This window comes from Eriocheir sinensis, chromosome 1, assembly GCF_024679095.1.
Source record: "Eriocheir sinensis breed Jianghai 21 chromosome 1, ASM2467909v1, whole genome shotgun sequence".
In the NCBI taxonomy this organism is placed as follows: domain Eukaryota; kingdom Metazoa; phylum Arthropoda; class Malacostraca; order Decapoda; family Varunidae; genus Eriocheir; species Eriocheir sinensis.
This window is the reverse complement of record NC_066509.1, coordinates 6,464,277-6,485,477: the sequence shown is the minus strand read 5'-3', so window position 1 is coordinate 6,485,477 and position 21,201 is coordinate 6,464,277. Positions and strand designations below refer to the sequence as shown.

The 21,201-nt window shown below is 45.9% G+C and overlaps 1 protein-coding gene across 1 annotated transcript; it reads right to left on the bottom strand.

Annotated features, from left to right (window-relative positions):
* Positions 1-3,419: 3,419 nt before the first annotated feature.
* LOC126985527 (nascent polypeptide-associated complex subunit alpha, muscle-specific form-like) lies at positions 3,420-20,500 on the bottom strand. The gene is made up of 5 exons (XM_050840594.1): positions 20,432-20,500; positions 6,220-7,845; positions 5,991-6,125; positions 5,650-5,849; positions 3,420-5,354 (listed from the first exon to the last, which is right to left on the bottom strand). The coding sequence occupies exons 1-5, from the start codon at positions 20,432-20,434 to the stop codon at positions 3,965-3,967; spliced, it is 3,354 nt and encodes a 1,117-aa protein (XP_050696551.1). The 5' UTR covers positions 20,435-20,500; the 3' UTR covers positions 3,420-3,964.
* Positions 20,501-21,201: the final 701 nt, after the last annotated feature.

Genomic DNA, 21,201 nt, shown 5'->3' with positions numbered 1-21,201 from the left:
GGCCTTGCTACCTGCCTTGATTGTCTTTCTTCTTACTGGCTTCGTTAACCTTCGACTCGTGTACGTATAAACAAGGGCCTGTCCGTCGCGAATTCCACAGTTCATTATGTTTATTGCATCTCCGCACAGGAATACAATCTGCGTCGTGGAATTTGAAGTTGGTCACTGGTCTGAAATACGGTATTTTTTTCCTTGACAACAGGAGGAAGACACGCAGTTGATGAGGTACCAAGACAACGAAGCGACTGACTGACAAAAAGATGATATACAATGCTTTCACTTTTATGAGAAGGTACGCAGTTATTGAAAGGCATGCATACAAGACGCTTTTAAACTAGATACACATTACAACGTACATGAGAACGAACACACACACACACACACACACACACACACACACACACACACACACACACACACACGGACACTCACACACACACACACACACACACACACACACACACACACACACACACACACACACACACACACACACACACACACACACGTATACTCATTTCAATAAGTAATGAAGGCGCAGCGCGAGTTGATGAATCACTTATGATGTTAAAGTGCTTGAATTCAGCTGATCTGCATTTAATTGATTTTATTTGTCCATTTTACGTCAGCACAATTTTTTTTTTTTAAAGACTTGGATTAAACTTATATTCCCCATTTATTAAAGTAATGTGAACTATGTATTCCTTTCATTAATTTATGGGTTTTGCTAGAATATTCTCATTTGGTTTTCCGTATCTTATATATATATATATATATATATATATATATATATATATATATATATATATATATATATATATATATATATATATATATATATATATATATATATATATATATATATATACCAAACGTTTCTAAGCAGCAATATTTACCAAGTTTTGCATTCATGTTGATTCTAGTCTGATTTATCATTCGATCTTTATTCCAGGTTTAACTACATCGATTGCATTTTTCCGTTAACTATAAATGAACAAGTAGCACTTATCCACCTCATCATACTCAAAATACATTCAAACCTATCATTTCAATATTTCTTTGTCTTATTCCTCCCCACCCCCTCGGTCTCCCTTTATTCACAGGCTGCTCCTTCCACTTGATTGTTTAATCACATTTGTTTCTCTTCCTGGCGCATTTTATCCCAAAGGTTCCTATAATTTTTCTACCTTTATATGTTCATATTTGCACAGTTTTACCTCACATATGCCTCAATAGTCACTCACCACACCCCTGCAGGCTTACCCAGTACCTAAGTGCATGACCCCAACACCTGTCTCACACCTAACCCATGGCCACACATACATCTCCTAACACACCTGACCTTGATGCATTATTGTTCACAACACTCCTATCCCTCTTACCTGGACACCCACGCACCTGCCCTCCCACGTCCCCCAACACACATGTCCTTACCCACGCACACCTGTCTCACTCGCCTCTCCTTCCCCCCTATGCTGGTTCCACTCCCGTCTCTCTTCTCCCACCCTCACCAGTGCTGGTTCCCATGTCGTTCCTCCCTTCTCTCTCCTCCCAGTGCTGCTTCCCCTCACGGCTCAGGAACCCTCGCCCCCAAAACTGACGGATTTCAAGGCGTGAACTCTGACATTTAGGTTTCACAAGTCGATTGATGGAGTTGGAAATGATTGATGACCTCAGCGGATCGTTGTGGTAGTGGTGGCGGTGCTGGTGGTGGTGCTGCTTAGGCATTGGGGACCCGACAGTGACAAATTTAAGAAGCAAAATAAGGCTATGATGGTGGGCACTATTTTGGTAATGGTGATTTTGGTTGTGTGGCTGTTGTTGTTGTTGGTGTTGTTGTTGTTGTTGTTGTTGGTGGTGGTGGTGGTGGTGGTGCTACTGCTGTTATTCTTCTTCTTTGTGGTGATGATGATGATTGTAGTGATATATTCTTTGTTCTGCCATTTTCAGCGAGTATATTAATTCTTCGGTTACAGGAATAAGTCAACACGTACTTTCTGTAGCCCATTATACCATGCTACGATATTCACTTGCAACACTCCATTTACTACCAAAGCCTACCACTCTACACTTGTATCCTATACCCATCAGTAGCCGCGTCATCCACCACCTGCTCTCACACCATCCAAAACGCTCTATCAGCTATTCATCATCCACCACCCACCAACAGAAGCGACCACTGATTACCGATTCAGTCACACATCTCTCATTAACTACCCCATATATAATGTCCTTTACCGACAAACCACCTATTAACTCTTCACCGTCCACCACCCACCACCAGAAGCGACCACCCATTACCCATTCAGCCATACATCCATTAACTGTCCTACATATAATACCCTGTTCAGACTTACCACCCATCACTCATTCTGTTACTTATATTCCATTACTCGCTATATTACGTACCGTCCATTACCAACTAACCGACCACCCATCACCCACTCCGTAACCCATCCTCCATCACCCTCCGAACACCGAACACCACCTGGCAGCGAGAGGGTCTAACCGGGGGAAGGTCGCGGGTGTTGACGCAAAACAGAGACGCCATTGTGGAGGTTTACGTGGTTTAGTCGATCAGGGAAGTTGTCGTTTCCTCACAGGGCGGCGGGCAGTGTTTTCACGTGGCCCTCAGTCATCCGTCACGTGCCTTTTAAGCTGTTCAGGTGAGTTGCGAGGGCTATTTTTTTACCTGACATTTGCTTCCTGCTTGGCCTTCGTTCCCACCAGAGTTTTTTTTCTATATTTTTGGTTGATTTTGAGGAATTGCCTTGTGTGTGTGGGTGGGTGTGAAGGGGTTGGGGGAGGCGTGGGTGTGTGAAGATGTGTGTGTGTGTCAGTTTCTATGTGTGTGTATGCGTGTTTGGTTGTGTTGGGAGGGGGTGCAGTGGGTTGGATGTGGGTGGGTGTCAATTTTGTGTGAAGATGTGTTTGTTTGTTGGTGTGTGCGTGTGTGTGTGTGTGTGTGTGTGTGTGTGTGTGTGTAAACCCAGATAATCAATGACTCAGAGAACTTTTCCTTCCCCGCAGAGATTAATGCTGAATCAATGTTGTGCAGTAAGGAACTCTTCCTGAAGCCTTATTGAGTGTTACGCACCAGATTTTTTCTTACTCTAACAGGCTAATTCAAGACGCCACTGACCAAACTCGTGATTGCCAAAGGTGGTGATCGCAAGCGGCAGATAATTATGCTGCTTTAAACGTATCATAATTAATCTTTACAATAAACCCAGTCCTCAACATTAATACCCAATTTAGTCAAGTGATGGTGTGAGGTGCAAGCACGTTGTCTGTCCTCACCATCATCACATTCTCTGATCTGACTTGTCTCGCCGCCACCGTCGCGACACTTACCACTGAGAGGAAGAAGCTGAAAAAGGCACCGCTGAAGCCCAGGACATAATTCTCAAAGTTAGCAATTACAAAATTTAATAAATACGTACAACGGCTGTGCACATCAATAACATACATTCTTAATTTCACTACGTCAGGCACTTGTTAAACAAATGCCTATCGATAAAAAAATATACATATCACGTCACTTCTGCCACACTCATTCTAGCTTGTAAATGTATTATCTACATATTAAAATATTTGTAAACAATTATTTACCCGTCATATATATTGGATAACGACAAGTCAGCCTTGATAAAACAACAGTATGCACACCCTCGTCAATGGTCACCTGTCTACAGCTAATAAGGTTTTCATATTCCGCGTTGAGCTGGGAGTCAAGGCCTCGACGATGCCTTCGCTGAGGAGCACCAACGGAAGCTAGTTAGCTTGAGCCGTCTTGGTTCTCGTGACAACCATTCACATTCCCCAAAACTCAGAACAGCACTGATAATTTGGTGTTTAAGGATTAGTTTCGTGGGACTCGTTTTTTTGTTAGTACGTTCGCCTGACCTCAAAGGGCGAGTGATGCACGATGACCTCAGTTGGTCATTGGGGCCAGGGCTTCGTTTTAGCGGCGCTCAGGCTCCAAGTCGGCCACCCAGTCGGGCTGATATGAATCGAGTCGACTCACCACAGAAGCCGGGACCTGGAGTCGTTGCTTACGCTCTGTTCTGAAGAACGAGGGGAGGTGAAAGAGCGAGGGAGGCCGTGGCTTGTGGTGTCCAGAAAATGTGACACCTTTGGGGAATACGAGGCTTGAGAGGTGTGCGGGGACCAGCACCGGTGCCAGGATGGGCTTCGGAGTCTTGTGAGGTTTGTGCGTCGCCGGAGGAGGCCTGTACTGGGGCTTTGGTGTGGTGGCAGGAGGCTTAGCGTATTGTAACGTGTGTGAGGGAGGCTTGTGTCTGGGCGGTGGTCTGTACTGAGGCGAGGAAGGCACCGCAGGAGGATGCGTAATGGGTGGGCGTGGCTTGTAGGACGGAGGACGGCGATGAGTATATGTGGGAGACGGTGGCTTGTATGAGGATGAAGATGGTGGCTTATAAGATGTGGGAGACGGTGGTCTATATGAAGAAGACGGTGGCTTATATGAGGGAGGAGGTGGAGCAGGACGGGGAGGAGGAGAAGGAGGAGGCCGACGGGGAGGATGCCTTGGTGGGGATGAGAAATCGTCATAGGAGGTAGGAAGTTGAGGTACGGGTCCGTGATACGAGGGTGGCTTGAAGTGCTCTGGTGTAGGCTCTCCAACATGGACGTAGGAGATTGGCGGTCGTCCAGGCTTGTATTCCTGGGGAGGAGAGGGTGTGGAAGGGGGATACGTGGAGGGTGTAGTGGGTTTGGTCGGGCGGTAAGGTGGACGAGTCGGCCTTGGTCGTTTTTGGTAGGGTGGGCGGGTTGGCTCTGGTTGAGGTTGGTAGGCTGGATGTGCAGGCTTTGGTCTTGGTTGTGTAGGCTTTGGTCCAGGGCGGGTAGGTTTCGGTCTAGGGCGGTAAGTTTGGCTGGTGGAGGGGGGTCGATGGGTGATGGGCGGTGCCGGTGCCAGGGGCTCTGTGGGTTGTGGGACAGGGGCAGGAGCTGGAGCAGTGTCGTATGCAGGTGCAGGTGGGGGTGCTGCTGGTCTTTGAATCTTCGCTGGTGCTGGTTGTAAATTCTGTTGTGGTACTTCATGTGAAATTGGTCCTTGGACTTGTCCCAGGGTTGGCTGTGTAATGGGCTCTTGGGGTGGTTTTGGGACAGGCGATGTGACGGGAGTCGGGGCGTGCGCCGGACCAGGCTTGGAAATTTGTTCTGAAGCCGGATCAAAAGTCGTATCTATTTCAAAAGCCTGTGGTGGACCAGGAGCTGGAGTTGCGCCAGAAAAGTGTGTTGGGGCCGGCGCGGGGGCGGGGAAGGTTATCGTAGCTGGTGCTGGTGCTGGAGGAATGATTGGTGCTGTTGCTGCGTCCGGCACCTTCGTTCTGCAAAGAACAAAGCTTTGTAAAAGGACCCTGGCCTTCCTAACCAATACATAGAGTATATAATTGTGATACTGAAATAACTTGCGGATAAAATACCTTTGTGTCATTCAGTATGTTTGAACACAAATTAATGAATGTGGTGTTAGTTTTCTTTAACTCAGATCTTATTAGTTTACAGGTGTACTGAGAAACTGAGACTTCTCTTTCACTCACTAACAGAACGAAAATATAACTTCAAAGCTTGCAGCATGTTCTCACTAAGAAACCGATGAATGGAAAATTTTGCCCATCTCACCCAAACGCTCCCATGGCGGCGATCTCAGCTTCCAGTGCGTCCTTCACCGCCTCGTGAACCTGCGGGGTGATCTGCACGTCGCCGGGGCTGAAGGGAATGGCGTCATGGAGCGCCGCTATGTGCACTTCGTCCTTTTGCAGCTGCTGCTTCACCTTTGTCACGCCTACGCCCTGCACCTCCGTCGCCGGGCTGTCGTTTGCCTAAAGGGATTTTAGTCAAAAGACGTTTCAGTATGAAATGCATTTGCCTCCTGCAGCCATCTCTGCATGCCCTCAATGCGCGTACCTTTATCTGACTATCAAGAGGGAGAGGAATGAAGAAACGACGTTCAGAGCTCTCACCTGAGGGTCTTCGGCCAGGAAGAAGATCTCTATGTCCTCCATGGGCAAATCGGGCAGCACGATGACGTCCGAGTGGTTGAAAGGTTCGCCGGAAATAGAGTCCTCAGCGATCCACTCGCGCACGTCGGCCAGCATCTGTAGACGAGGCAAGCGTTCCCATGAAGTAACACCAATTGAAGTATGATAAAACAAGTATTTATTTTGGTGTTGGCATTAAGATCATAATTACCTTATCGTCTATCGGTGCGTTAGGATCAAAGTTTTCAATCTGTGGGGCAAAGGGATCCAATGTGTCCTCCGGTGCACGACCTGTTCCTTGAGGCAGATCCTGGACAAACAGCACTTCGTCGAAGCTCACACGACCCACCTCAAGCTGTGGTTCCGAGGAGCTAACTGCGGCAGTTGCCCCAACGGCAGCAAGTGCAGCAGCTTCATTTAGTTCGTCTTGATTTCCAGGAGATGGCAGCTGAACCGTGGGCGTTAACTCCACAAGTCGAGCAGCTTTACTCGTGACTGGCTGTTGCACGAAGGCTTCTTGGGCCGCCTCTGTAGATACACTGCCTGGATTGTTAATATCTGAAGGAGGATGGATGGGATCAGGACTTTCAAGTGACTCATCGGTGTTACTGAAGCTCGGCAATTCGACCTCTGCGCTACCTGTCTCCAGCTGAGTCTTTGGAGCCTTCACATCATGTGACTCTCTTGCACCATCATGAGCTGTGACTTCAGGTATTTCATGAGGAACTTGACTAAGTGTTGCCTCCTCTACCGACAGTTTAGCAAGAACAGTATCAGGAGCCGGTTCATCTAAAGATATTCTGACAGGAATTGGAGCTGGTGATGTTTCCTGTACAAATATTTCTGGAGGAAAGGGTTCAGGTGTTTGTTCCTCTGCAGATATTTTGTCAGGAACTGCATCGGGTGTTTGTTCTAAAGATATTTCAGATGAAGCCTGCGAATCTGTTGCAGACGAGTCAGTCGGCAGTACATCATCCATGCCTATGTCTGATAATGGTGCTGTCACTGGTGTCTCAGTTGTAGGTGGTGCTTCATTTGTTCTCAGGGACAAATCTTGAAACTGAGCTTCGATAGGCAGTGTGCTCGCGGGAGTAGACTCTGTAAATACCTCTGATATAATGTCAAAGGATTGCTCAACTTGGAGTACAGAATCTTCGGCAAGAGGGTGCTGGAACACTTCTGCGTCAGCCGGAGCAATAGACGTGATAGCCTTGGCTCCTCTCTCCCCCGACACAACGGACGGATCAGTTATCTCAGCATCGTCATCGGGTGACGAGATATTTTGGTCAATATCGTTAACTATCCGTGAAGAATGTTGTGTGGATAGTGGATCTTCTTCGCTGTGAATGATCTCTGCATCCTGAACCTCAGCCACGGCGGAGGTCGGAGCTTCAGCGCCGTCGTCCGGAATATGAATATCAGCCTGAGGTCCCTCACTGGCAGGGGGAGCGTTGTTAACAGTGTCTGCGGTGAAATCATTCACAACGATGAAGAAGTGTTCACCCGCTTCTGAATTAACAAGTTTGGCAGGGTTCTCAGGGGCCTCGTTGAGCACCTCAACTGTGCCCTCCTGTGTGAGCTTGACGGGCGTGATGCGTAACAGCTCATTCGACGCATCCTCAGGAGACGCTGCTAGACGGTGTTGCTCTAAAAAGTCGCCGACGCTGTCTGCTTCAGAAGGCGTGTTTTGTTGCCCTGAGGAGGCAGCTGCGGCGAGATCCCCAAGAGGCAGACTGACGGCAAGGGAGGTGTGGGAGAGCTGGTTCTGCGCCGCCGCACCCGCCGCCAGCACTGCCGTCACCACCATCGCCACACCCGCCACCTTCCACCGACTTTCCTGCAAGAAAAGTAACACGATAATAATTATCCAAGATGAGGCTGTACCACAAAGCTACAAAAACAAACATATATGTTATTTTTTTATTATTATTATTATTATTATTATTATTATTTTTTTTTTTGCAGCCAAGGAAGCAGCTCAAGGGCAAAAACATTAAAAAAGCCCGTTAGGTGCTGCTCCTGTACAGAAAACAGAACGAAAAGTCAACAAGGGAGGGCCATAACGTATACATGTACAACTTTACTGCTATAATGTACGTTTGTGGTGCTAAAACGTCATTAATTTGAAGTACTAAATAAAAAAAAGATGCATTTGGAGTGTGGGACAGGAGTGGGAATCAGGGGTAAGACTTGCAGCGGCTTGACGGAGCTCTTAATTAACGGGGCAGCCTCGACCCCGCCGCCGCCAGACCCAGCACAGGCCCGCCGGGAGGGAAAGCGTGAACTTGATTGCACCTCCCGTCACCCGGCGGTCAACGGATGCTCCGAGGCAGTCTCACAGTATGCGTGGTGACGTTGTCTTACTGTATTATTTGTATCTGTATTAGTTCAAATATCTACTGCTTGGTGTCATGCCTGGCCCGACGTCGCTCTGGTTAGGTTTGTCTTCAGCTTTCCAGAACCCCACCACACTGACCTCCAGCCCCGCTCGGCCACCGTCGCGTGGGTCCGCCTCAGGGCAACAACACGTCATATTTACAATACACTTGTCTATTTTATCCTTTAAGAACGTTTTTTAAGAACACTAAACTTTAAATACATAGACAGATACTGCACACAGTATTTAGCTCTTCTGCAATACTGTGTTAAAAACTCCGCCTGAAATGTAAGTCTTGTTTGTGTTGAGGTGTAAATATAGTCGTAATGCCCTCACTGGAGAGTTGTTGTTTTGTTTGTTTGTGGAGGCGATCACTGATGTAAATAGAGGCAATGCAGCAAACACAAAACAGACAAATTTTCTTGCACCCAACGCATTATAATGGAGTGATTATTAATTGCGAATCATCATTAAGTGACGGGCCACCTAAGCCAAATGGCATCAAAACGGAACAAGCATCATGACCTGTGATGAAAGTGACGGCCGCTGTGGCGTAGCGAGCATCACTGTGGACTCAGAGAACACAATTTTCACTGTTTTCACCCATCGTGTAACACCACTTGGCACAACACTTAGAGGAGCGTTTCTTGCACTGTTGTAACCCTTCAGCAACACAAACAAAGGATCGACGAAACTGAACAGCACGCAACGATCTTTCCAGCGGGTGGTTGGTCACTAGCTGGGTTACCTTGAGTCTGTGCCAGCAGCCCTCCATCTCGGGGCCGCAGCAGGACCCGCGTTCACAACAAGGGGACGCAAGGGACTGGGTGACACTGCTACAGGCTTATGCCATCTCCGCCCGCAAGCGAAAGTCAAGAGAAACCGCTGTTAAGTGATGCCTTTCGTTTATTCAAATATGTGGTAACTGACGCAGGTAATGATGGGTTCTCGAGAGGGGCGACAGGTGGTCTTATGTGCCTCTACGTGAACACTACCGCCAAGCCTCCCTCACTTTCCCGCACAATATCTCCATCGACAACCTCATCATGCCGTAAGACCTACTTAATTAGGGTGATGTAACTAACACTGGTCCTATCATTCCACCTCCACCAGCCTCAAAGGAGTAAGGAAGGGCATTGAAGAGGGCCGATATCGCTATTTCGACTTAACTTTCTCGTTCATCAGCCTGGCGGTGTGACAAACGGCAGCTGCTTCTCCAGGAACCCCAGGCACCTTTTCATTTAAGAGCTCGTCCTGCTCCCTCCCTGCCCCCCCCCCCTTTTTTTTTTTCCCTTCGTCTCTTCCTGCCAGCCTGTTGAGAGAAGAAGGGGGAAGGGAGGGACGGGGAGCTGCAGGAGCCATTGTCAGCCGTCCACTCCTGTTAATGCGCTGCAGGAAACCTTTTACCTGGACGACACTCACTCCTGATTTTGCTTTCAGCTTTATAGTGTGTGTGTGTGTGTGTGTGTGTGTGTGTGTGTGTGTGTGTGTGTGTGTGTGTGTGTGCTCATCAATAATCGGAAATGCGGAACGCTGGTTTTTGAGTCTCACCACTTGACAAAGAATGTTTCAGTATTTGCATTTTCACTTTTTCAGTCTCATTATCATAAAAAGCAGCAACAGTAGTAGTAGTAGTAGTAGTAGTAGTAGTAGTAGTAGTAGTAGTAGTAGTAGTAGTAGTAGTAGTAGTAGTAGTAGTAGTAGTAGTAGTAGTAGTAGTAGCAGCAGCAGCAGTAGTAGTAGTAGTAGTAGTAGTAGTAGTAGTAGTTTTAGGAGTATTATCATTAGTAGTAGCATTACCAGTAAGATTATAGATATTTTTATTTCAGGGAATGTATTTGTATGCTGTTGGGATGTAGGTTAAGTGGATGGTATGTAAAATGCAGAAATAATCTAGTCCAAGTCAAGGTGATTTAGAGTGTGTTTAAGTGGTTTATAAGGTTTAAAGGAGTAAGAAAACTGCTTTATAAGTGCGCTATAGGGCTACTGCGTGTACTACTGGAGTGACTATAGCTTGTTCCCGGGTGAAAAATGCGCAATAGTGAGAAGGAAATGTAAAGGGATACCTACAAGGATTTACATAATTCTGGTTAGGAGAAAGGTGACAAATCGTTTTTCCAACTTCTCCATTTTTGTCAATTGTTTTCGGTGTTTCGTTGCACACTCATTATTACTACTACTACTACTACTACTACTACTACTACTGCTGCTACTACTACTACTACTACTACTGCTACTATTACTACTACTACACTACACTACTACTACTGCTACTACTACTACTACTACTACGTCTACTACTACTACTGCGCGTCAGCCTGGTCATGTGCAGCTGGATATCACCTGGCGCTAATTGATAAGGTTTTCCGGGACCTGCTTCATCGTATCAATCGACCACATCTTATTCAAGCTATTCATGTTTTCTTCTTTATTCCCTTAAGCCTTAATTCTCTGTGTCTTAGGTATGTCAGGTTTTTACGCTTGGCAGCTCATCTTATTTGTACTCTTCAGACTCTACCTATTGCACTATATTGCACTGGGTTTAATATTAATGATGATAAATTTGATTAAAAGTGTGGTACGAACGAGGCGAGGCGACCTTCTTTCTTCTCGACATCCCAGAATAGAAAAAAAGGGAGCGGGATATGAGGGTACGAGGCTGGCACGTGTAGTTGATGGGAGCTAAGGTTGAGAGGAAGGAGGGAGGAGTGTAGATGGCGGTAGGGGGGGGGGGGCTGGGGGGGTGTTGAGGTAGTCCAAACACAGGTGCCTGCAGCATGTGGTCACCAAGACGATATGCTAAATGACGGAAAGGGAAAGTTTACTCCCTCCAGCAGTAATGGGAGGGAACAAAACTTATTACGCTGCGTCCACTGTCACTTCTGCCTTCTCTTTCACTCATTAGCGCTTTGTAACTCACTTCAGCTCGCACTCCATGACTCGAAGGGTTGTATTATAAGATATTCCGTCGCCCAAGCACACATGTTTGACAAGGCTTTCGTAGGAGTTGTGGTCATTTCCAGGAGTAGTTTGATCACCCCGGTGTTAGTTTGACTCTTCTTCTGTACCATGAACCTGAAGAAACACTCATTAGAACCCGACTGACCCTCTCTATGACCTTTCGAAATAGCTGATGTGAGAAGCGAAAGAGTCTTACAATGCCGACCTTGTTCTCCAACTTATCGGTGCCCTAGTTCGCCTGTTCTAAGAGCCTCTCGTATAGGAGTTGTTGGGATTTCCATGGATTGTTTTCTGATGCCTAGCGATAGGGTTACACAACTTCCGCACTTTGAACGGGAAAATCACTCATAAAAACCTAGTTAACCCGGTAACAGCGACGGGCCAAATTGTTTGCTTTTACCATGTGCAGCAGGGCCCATATTTTTATTTGATATAAACCCCCTGAATAGATGATGCAGATGATGCATCACAAATGTTGGTTATATATATAATATATTATGGTTTTGATGATTTTTTTTTTTTTCTTTTTAATTCGCTTAGAGGCCTTTTTTTCTTTTTTCCACTCGGGCTCCCGGTTAATCTTGGAAAATAGTTGTAATGGGAGCCCGATACTTTTAAGAATATGTATGGACCCATCGCCGCAACTCACTCGCTCCTCCTCTTGTTTTCCTTCGGCAGTCTGCTCCGCTCCCTTTCGTACCCATGATGAAGGACGCACGTGTGATGGAGGGTGTGTAAATTGAGCCTCATTAAGTGTGAGAGCTGGAGAACAAAATAACGGTACAAGTAAAAATGAAAAAAAAGAATGAAACGAAAAAGAAAAAATAATGTATTGAAGTGAATGTAGTTAGCTGTGTGTTTTGATCTAGGTGTTACCGATAAACGCTATCTAGTTTTTATCACAAAGCTCATCACTCCTGAAATTCATTATTCGTTATATGTTTAATAAAAAAAAATCAAACGAATTACAAAAAGAAAAAAACCGCTAGAAGTGAAAAAAGAACATAAATTGAAAACGGATGTCCCACTAATACACTTCCATTTGGGGATTACAAGGTCTTATCGGGTAATTGCTCCCGCCATTCAGATTCAGAGCCGCTGGATGCAAGTATTTGTTGCTCGCCATATTCAGAATGATGTGGCTCTGACCTGATGGTGCCGGGCAGAGTGCTGGAGGAGCGCTGTGCAGGACCGGAGAACTGTGCATTACCTACTTGTCACCAAACGTTAATTAATCTCAAGTTACTGTCTTTATGTCCGTGATGCTCAGACACACAGCAAGAAGGCAGGATGGATAACTCACTGATCCTTCATGTCATCTTTTAAGAATTACCTGACCCGAGTAACAGAAGCCATAGCATATATAGCGACTTGTTTAGTGCGTCACGTTATCACCATCTTAAAGCTTCTGCTAACCCAATACAAAGGTCAAGCACGCATTACATTATGAAGTATGAGAGAGAGAGAGAGAGAGAGAGAGAGAGAGAGAGAGAGAGAGAGAGAGAGAGAGAGAGAGAGATTTACATACAAAATCAGACCACACAGACGTACCCCATGGTCCAGACTAGGTGATCTATCATTAAACCGATGAGAGAGAGAGAGAGAGAGAGAGAGAGAGAGAGAGAGAGAGAGAGAGAGAGAGAGAGAGAGAGAGAGAGAGAGACCTGAAAACTATCTAAGTCTACACTAAAAACACGAATCAACGTATGAGAAAACGGTAGGGCTGACTCTTGTATTGTGAGTGTATGTGTGTGGGTGTGGGGGGGTGTGGGTGGGTGTGTACCTGGGAATTGAACCCTTTGCACACGAGGAAAGAGTAAACGCTGTTCCTCGTTGGCAGAAAAATACTTTGGTCGAAAAGGGCTCGAACCTCAGTCTGTTGGGATGAGAGACTGTGGCTTAACCATTAAGCCAGTGGAGGGGTGCGCGTGTATGAAGAGAGCACTTTATTGACTGCACTCGGATGGATGGAAACAAGGAGTCTGAGGGATTACCTTAATTAAAGAATCATTGGATGGAACAGTGACTAGGAGAGGGTAGTAGAGAGGCGGCGTTAGTACGTGGCGTCGAAATAAAACTAAGAGCTAATTCGTGTCCAACCAGAAGAATTAAACAAAGAAGTAAACAGATTCGAGCTACGATCTTATGCACTACTTCATAATACTGTTATGCCGGACGTGTTACTTGGGTTCCGTGTCGCCGTCAGGAGACTCCGTGGGAGGGAGATATGTAAACACTTTGCACAGCTTCTGTAGTTTAATATTCTTCCTTAGTAGTACACTTCACTCTGACTCTTCACTTACCACTAGCTTACTATGACTGGGACTGGCCCTCTCTCGCCCTCTTCTCCTATATATATCCAGAACAGTACAGTCTAGAATATTACAGTATATTTCAGATCATACAAGAACATGTAGCAAAAATATATGCGAGTTGGCAACACTTCCCGCCTGGCGCCTGGCCGCGCCCCGTGGGGCGCGGACGGCTCGCCTTGCTCCCCGCCCCTTTGCTCGTTTCTCCGGGAGCCTTCTAGAGGCCTATGGTCGCCGGGGGAAGCTTCCAGCACAACAATACGTCGAAATACAAATAAGAGCTAATTCGTGTCCAACCAGAAATATTAAACAAAGAAGTAAACAGATTCGAGCTACGATCTTACGTACTACTTCATAATACAGGTCAAGGGTGTGCACCGTAAACAGGACTAACATGAATCACGGGCAGTGCAAAAGTAGGCGCCGGAGGAAGGTTCTTGCGATTCATGTTAACGCTGCAGAACTAAACCATGCGCGCTACAGTGAAGGGAAACCAGAGCCAAGCAGCAATATTGTCTTAATGCGCGTGTGTTTGACCTCCTTCCTACGTGATTACCTGGAGCTTATTGTTCCTTTCTCACGCCAGAGGGAAAGGGGACGGGGAGAGAGAGACGGAGAGGGGGCTGGAAGGATGTAGAACTGGTAAGGAGGGGGAGTTTGGAAGGGTAAGGAGGGGAGGGTTTAATTTGTGTGAGGGAGGACTGTAGTAAGAGGAAGAGGAGGAATTAAGAGAAGAAGAGAAGGGGAGAGGTGGCAAGGGGGAGACTGGGATGGTTAGCTAATAGTGATGGAGGACTAGTAAGAAGGGGAGGTTTGGAAAGGAAAACAGGAGAGTAAGCTTTTGTTTACGTGGAAGGAGTGAATGAAGGAGGAATATTAAGTTCAAGGAAGAAGAGAAGGAAGGGTTTTACTGAAGGGAAGAGGGAGGGCTACAACGAGGGAGGGAGGAAGAAAGGAAAAACTAAAGCAAACATACATGTAGAAGAGAAATATGAGGTGAGAAGAGCAGGAATAAAGAGACAAGGGATATTGCAAAGGAGAAAAGAATGGATAAAGTAAGCAAATGGCATATGGGTAAAGATAATGGGAGGAAGGGCGGCGGAGGAAGGAGAGGAGGGGGTGTTAGGGAAAGAATAGAGGAGAGTAAAGGAGTTGATACGTAAGAGAATATCAGTATAAGGGAAAAAGGGCGTGTGGATGAGGAGGGAGTCAAATGGAGGGAGAGGGAAGGATTAGTACCACAGCCTTGCACGAACGAACAAAATGTAATCCTTCTGCATGGTTCTATTTGCGTATACTAATTTTAATGTAATAATAATAATAAGAATAAGAAGAAAAAGAAAAGGAAGAAGAAAAAGATGAAAAGAAGAGATTAGGATGATCGATTACTATTATTATTATCACTATCATCATTATCAAACGCGTACGGAACACGAGGAACAAAGCACGTCATAATCCCCTCCACTACCTGGGGTCTTGTATTTCAGCCGCACGAATCTCGGTCATTAGCGCTGCTCCTTAATCTTCAGACGCACGCTTCTCCTCAGCTCTTTTCCTCTACTCTCAGGTACTTATTCTCGCTTTCTTCCACGCTTGGTCTCCTCCTTGACTACATGTAAAATTTCATATTTCCTATATTTTCGCTCTTACTTGTGCATTCGCTCTGTACCATTCTTACTCTGCCGCTTTCTCTCTTTTAGTTGAGCGTCACTCAGAAAGTAGCACCAGAAAATTGGGCCAAAAGAAGCTAAAGTATGCTATTTACTCATATATTCTCTCTCTCTCTTCTGTGTGTGTGTGTGTGTGTGTGTGTGTGTGTGTGTGTGTGTGTGTGTGTGTGTGTGTGTGTGTGTGTGTGTGTGTGTGTGTGTGTGACCTGTAAACAAGACACTTCATCATGCACTCATTTTCGCGTTGGTGTTTTTGCATGACTTTCAAAATACCTGAACGTCCGCCTTGAACTTGGAAACGACTCGGTGTCATTACCCTCGTGTTCCTTGGCTCCTGGCGCAACGCGTCTGGTTTTTTTTTTTTTTTTTTATTGTTCTTTTCTTACTGTGATTACTGTTTTGTTATTGTTCTCTTCTAGCTCCATTCCCCTTCTCATTCAATCGCTCATTTTCCCTTTTCCTGTCATTCTCTCACACTCATCTTTTTTTTCCCCTAACCCCTCTCTTCTTCCTCGGCTGATTATGTTGTAAGCTCTGTATTCCTCCCCAAGGCCAGTGTTACATCGACGGCCCTTTCGGTGATCCCCTATGTTGCGGTCATCGTCTGGGTGACATTGGGTAACGTGTAATTTCAGATATTCGACGACAGATGGGACTTGGCCGTGGGTGCTCAGTTTCACAATATCAGTTTGTGTCAAGTACTGTACCTCTTCGCTTCACGCTCCGTCACTAAAGGCGGCGTCACACAGGGCAAATTTCTCCCAACATGTTGGCTGTTTTCGTTGGTGATATCGCCAAATAACAATGTTGTGCATCACACTGTACTGACCCTGAACTGTTGTGTTGATGCTGCGCTCCAACAACAACAAACACCGCGCCAGCATCTCTCCATCCACTTTACCATGAATCTGAAGGATATTGAGGCTTTAGAAGATTGTGCTGAAACATTGCACATAATGAAGCATGTGCTACGACTGCAGAAGCGCCAGAAGAGGCAGTGTTCTCCATCTTAACAGTTTGTTTACCTCGCGCCAGGCACAGACTCCCCCCAGCATACCATCACAGTCAGTTGAGTGTTATAAATAACTTTACACATTGGACAAGTAAATCACAAACACATATTTGCACATGTACGTCGGTTTTTGGAGTTTTACAGTTGACAATTTGAGTAAATATGTACGATGATTGATTTTCAATTTACATTTACAGCTTATAGCACGAATGTCATTTGACCCCGATTTCTCCCAACAGTCTGGCAACACAACCGTTGTCCATCCTTCCCGATCCGCCAAATCTTGTTGGTGGTTGTTCATTTTGCCCAACCACCAACCAAAACGAGCAACATGTTGGGAGAAATTTGCCCAGTGTGACGCCGCCTTTAGTCTTCTACACTACCCCGCCTTTCAGCACCACCTCACTACTCTTATGTTAGTCCCAAGCAAGGATTCAACACTTTTTAATCTTTTTTAGCACAATATCACTTCAAAACAAGCGTCTGTAACTCACCTTAACAGCACCATCATCAAATAAGCTTGCAGGACTATTTGTTTCATATTAGTACCGCTTTAGAACTTTGACATATCTTGCTGCCCCCACCCTCACTCCCCACTGCTACCACCATTACTACCATCACCACCACTACCAACGATAACAACATCATCACCACCACCACTACCAACAACAACAACGTCATCACCACTATCACCATCACTACAAACAACAACAACAACAACAACAACAACATTAACAACCACAACAACACTACCACCATCACTATCACTACAACCACCACAACCACCCCCAGTAACAAGAACAATAACAACAACAAAATTAATAGTAACAACAAAAAATCAACAGCAGCAACGAAAACTTTAGTTACTACAACAATAACATCATCATCAACAATACCAACAGCAACAACAACAGCATGACAGGTAATACATTCGCGTCTCCTCCCTCAGGCAATTTTAGGCAACCCGCAAGACGTTTTTCTTTACCTGACACCTGTTACGACTTCCAGCAGGTCTCAGGTGCCATTTCTCTCTCTCTCTCTCTCTCTCTCTCTCTCTCTCTCTCTCTCTCTCTCTCTCTCTCTCTCTCTCTCTCTCTCTCTCTCTCTCTCTCTCTCTCTCTCTCTCTCTCTCTCTCTCTCTCTCTCTCTCTCTCTCTCTCTCTCTCTCTCTCTCTCTCTCTCTCATATACAAATGAATTCAAGCATGTTAAGTCAATCTTTGCGTTTCGTCACCATGGTAAAGTAATTGATTGTTTTAAATTGCGTAACTCTTAATGTTTATTCCAATCTTATCTAATGGTGTGTGTGTGTGTGTGTGTGTGTGTTTTGTTTATATATTATTCCCTCAGCCACCAGCCACTTCGTCATCATTCACTAACCTACCTCCCTACACACCTACCTATACCCACCCATCCACCCATCCACCCATCCTCACCTCAGCTTTCTCCCGTACACTCTGAGGGAGGGTGGCGGTGCTTCAATACATCACGGCGGCAGACGCGCTAATGACCCCTTCTTTTATCATTAGAAGGGGAGTGTGTTGGTCCTTATTATCATACCTCACCAAAGAAACTCGCCTTCCTGGTCCTCGCTCATTGAAATTGTAGTATAGCTTCCATCGTCACTAAGGCGTACATTTAGAATACTGTAAGATTTTGTTAGTTTCCTTTTTGTCATGTCATTTTTTTCCTTATGTTCGTATCGGGTTGTTGGTTGAAGGTTGTAGCTTTTAAATGTAAGATCGGATGCCCTTTCTGATGTCACTCGGCTGTACTGGGGTTCGAACCGTTGTGCCTTAGTGTATGTGGAGATGTTTTGCAGATTTTAATTCATGGTATTTATTTTTACTGCAATGTATTTTAAAGCCCAGAGAAAGATAAGGTGAGGTGACTTGAATGCAACCTCGATTCACGCGTTGTCTTCAAGGTTACGTGGGAGCATGATAAGGAAGATGAGATGCGTGTTGTGCATCATTTGTTTGGGTGTCAGCCTAGAGAAAGCCACGGGAAAGGAGGCTAAAGTAATGTGACCGTCACGTTGCGCCCTCCTCTCGCCATCCTTACAGGTTTACAGGTCACGAAGACAGATAGTGACAAGGGGCCGAGCATAAGCACCGTGGCATGGTATTTCTCGACGGACTTTCTACCTTTTATCATCCCCATATTTTCTTTTTATACCCTACCCCTTTTTTTTCTCTCTCTCTTTCTCTCGCTCGCTCTCTTTCTTACACACACACACACACACACACACACACACACACACACACACACACACACACACACACACCTCCCCCCTACCCCTCACCCACACACACACCTTTGAGCAGCTTTCTTCTAAACACACACACACACACCTCCTGCGAACATGTTAATATTACCTCAGTTTGGAAAGAGTGGTAATCGCCTCTTCTACAGCACGCATCGGCGGTCCTCGTGTTTACTGAGTACTGGCGGCGATCACTGGTTTGTGTACCCCTGGCCCCTCGTGTTGACCGGGCCTACTTGGGCGACACCACTACGGGGCTCTCGTGAATGATGAAGGAAGAGGAAGTGATTATACAGATGGTGGAGTAGAAAGTAGCTGAGATTTATCGAAGTTTTCCCTTCTGTTTACTATAATTCACCAGCATGTATACGTTGTTTGGTAATCCCTTTCAACTTCCCTTTCCTCCCTCATGACTTAAAAATAAAACTGCTTTCTGTGTCGCTGTTACTTTATAGCTGAAAATCACGTCTTGTCCACCAAATAAAGTGTTCACGGTTAGGGTTAGAAGCTTGTAATATCTGACACCCACGCAACGCACCTGTCCACCCTGGAGACAATCACCACCTGAGCACGTAATAGCGGTAACACCTGAGAGGGAAACCGTGCTGCCGTAACCCATAGATGATGTAGTGGTTATGTATCTCAGAATAGTATAGATGAATAACACCCCTCAAGGTAACGCTTCATGGTCTCTCTCCACTCTGAACATTATAAAATCCCGTACCATGAACATCGAGATCGCTGTGTGTTCATGAGTTTCAGATAACACTCACTGTATTTGTCTCTTGATCTCCCTTCTTCCACTTTTCATGACACACTGGCCTGGTAAGTGATGCTACAGGGATGAAAGTGCCCCGGGAAATATTCTGATAAGCGGGATTATAGTCAATGGCGGCAGCTTTCACCGTCTGTCGTGCCACCTGCAGTGTTGAGGGTGTGAAGGGGGAAGGAGGGAGGGAAGGAAGGGACGGACCAAGGAAAAGAGGCCGAGGAAAGTACACACTCAACGTAAACACTGTAAGTGAAATGCATGACTCCCACCACAGCAAGGACGGGGAATTCTTAACCTTAACTTTCTTTGTCACCAGCATTACCATCTTTAACCGCAGCCGCATTGTCTACTACACCTTTCTAATAAACGTTTGGTGTCTCTTGTTTCTGTATAACACGCCTCAATAGATAGAAAAGGCTTTCATGGATTACCGAACTCACATGCGCATGCAAACACACACACACACACACACACACACACACACACACACACACACACACACACACACGCGCGCGCGCGAAAGTAAATGCAAATTTGTATTTACATGTACCTCTGCATACATTCGTAGCTATTAGGTGTTTTGACTTATCAGAAAATAAGCAGAAAATTGCAAATAGTTAATAAAACAAAGTAAAAGGATATTCAATTATCACTGCTGCAGACACAAGCGAGTAGCGTTAACTAAGCACATAGAGAAAATATGTTCCCGCGTATCTCAGGTTATCACGTACACACAACGCGAGACAGTGACACATGTGTGCATGTAAGATACAAATGCGTTGCACTGACAAAAATAAGATTTTGTTTTTTCTCCTCTTTAACACCATTGTTGAAAAAAATGTCATGAACCACTCCATGATGTAATGTATTTTAGATACTTTTTTTTACCTATTTGTATCAGTTAGAATAATAAACAAATGATATCAATAAAGTAAAGTTTTCGTCGGTGTATAGTGTAGTATAGTGACGTTGCTATCCTTTAAAATGCCTGTCGTCGAGGAGGATTCCCTTTATGCAGGAAGTCCCAGAATGACACGCGTGCTTCGTAACTCACCATGGCCGCTGTGCCCTCCGCTGCGTGGCGTGGGCGTCTCACTAGCACGGCCGACACGCTCTTCCCGCGTACGTGAGGGTCGAGTAATAACGGTTTCAGGTGCTGCGGCGGTCTTATATACCGTGTGGGGATCCTCTTTCCCGCCCCCTGCCGCGCCCCCCTCGGCACGCGGCTGTTTGGGTCTGGAAAGGGAGGGAGGGGAGGGAGGGGGCGTGTGGCTGGGAGCGTGTCGGGATGGATGGAAGGCTTGACCACGAACATGTACAATCTTGAAGTTTATTTTCGTTGCAACTATTTTACATCTCGCATGACAGAAACAAATTAAAGAGAAATCGCGAAACCTGCAGTACTTTCCACTTCTGCTGTATTGAAATTTAAACATTACCAACTCTGAATTTGTTTGAGTTTCCACTGAATTTTCGTGAGCAAGTTGAGTGACAGAGTGTGCATCTTCTCAACAAACTCTCATCATTTCCATAATTACCTAGAGTGAAATTTCCCTCATTAAAATACGGGACCTGCAGTTTTCCTTTCCTTACTGTGGCCATTGCATAAGACACACTGCGGCGTCCCGCACCCTAAGTCTTCATGGGAATTTAATGGCGTACCTGTCGCATAAAGGCAACAGCCCTGCCGCAGAGCAGTTACTCAGGTGGGGAGGCGAGGGCGTAACCGCACCTGGCGGCCCGACACGTGGTGTCCCCGAGGAGGCGGCGGGCTGTCCCTTCACGGCGGTGGCTTTCCTCACCTGGGGAGCGGCGGGAGTGTCT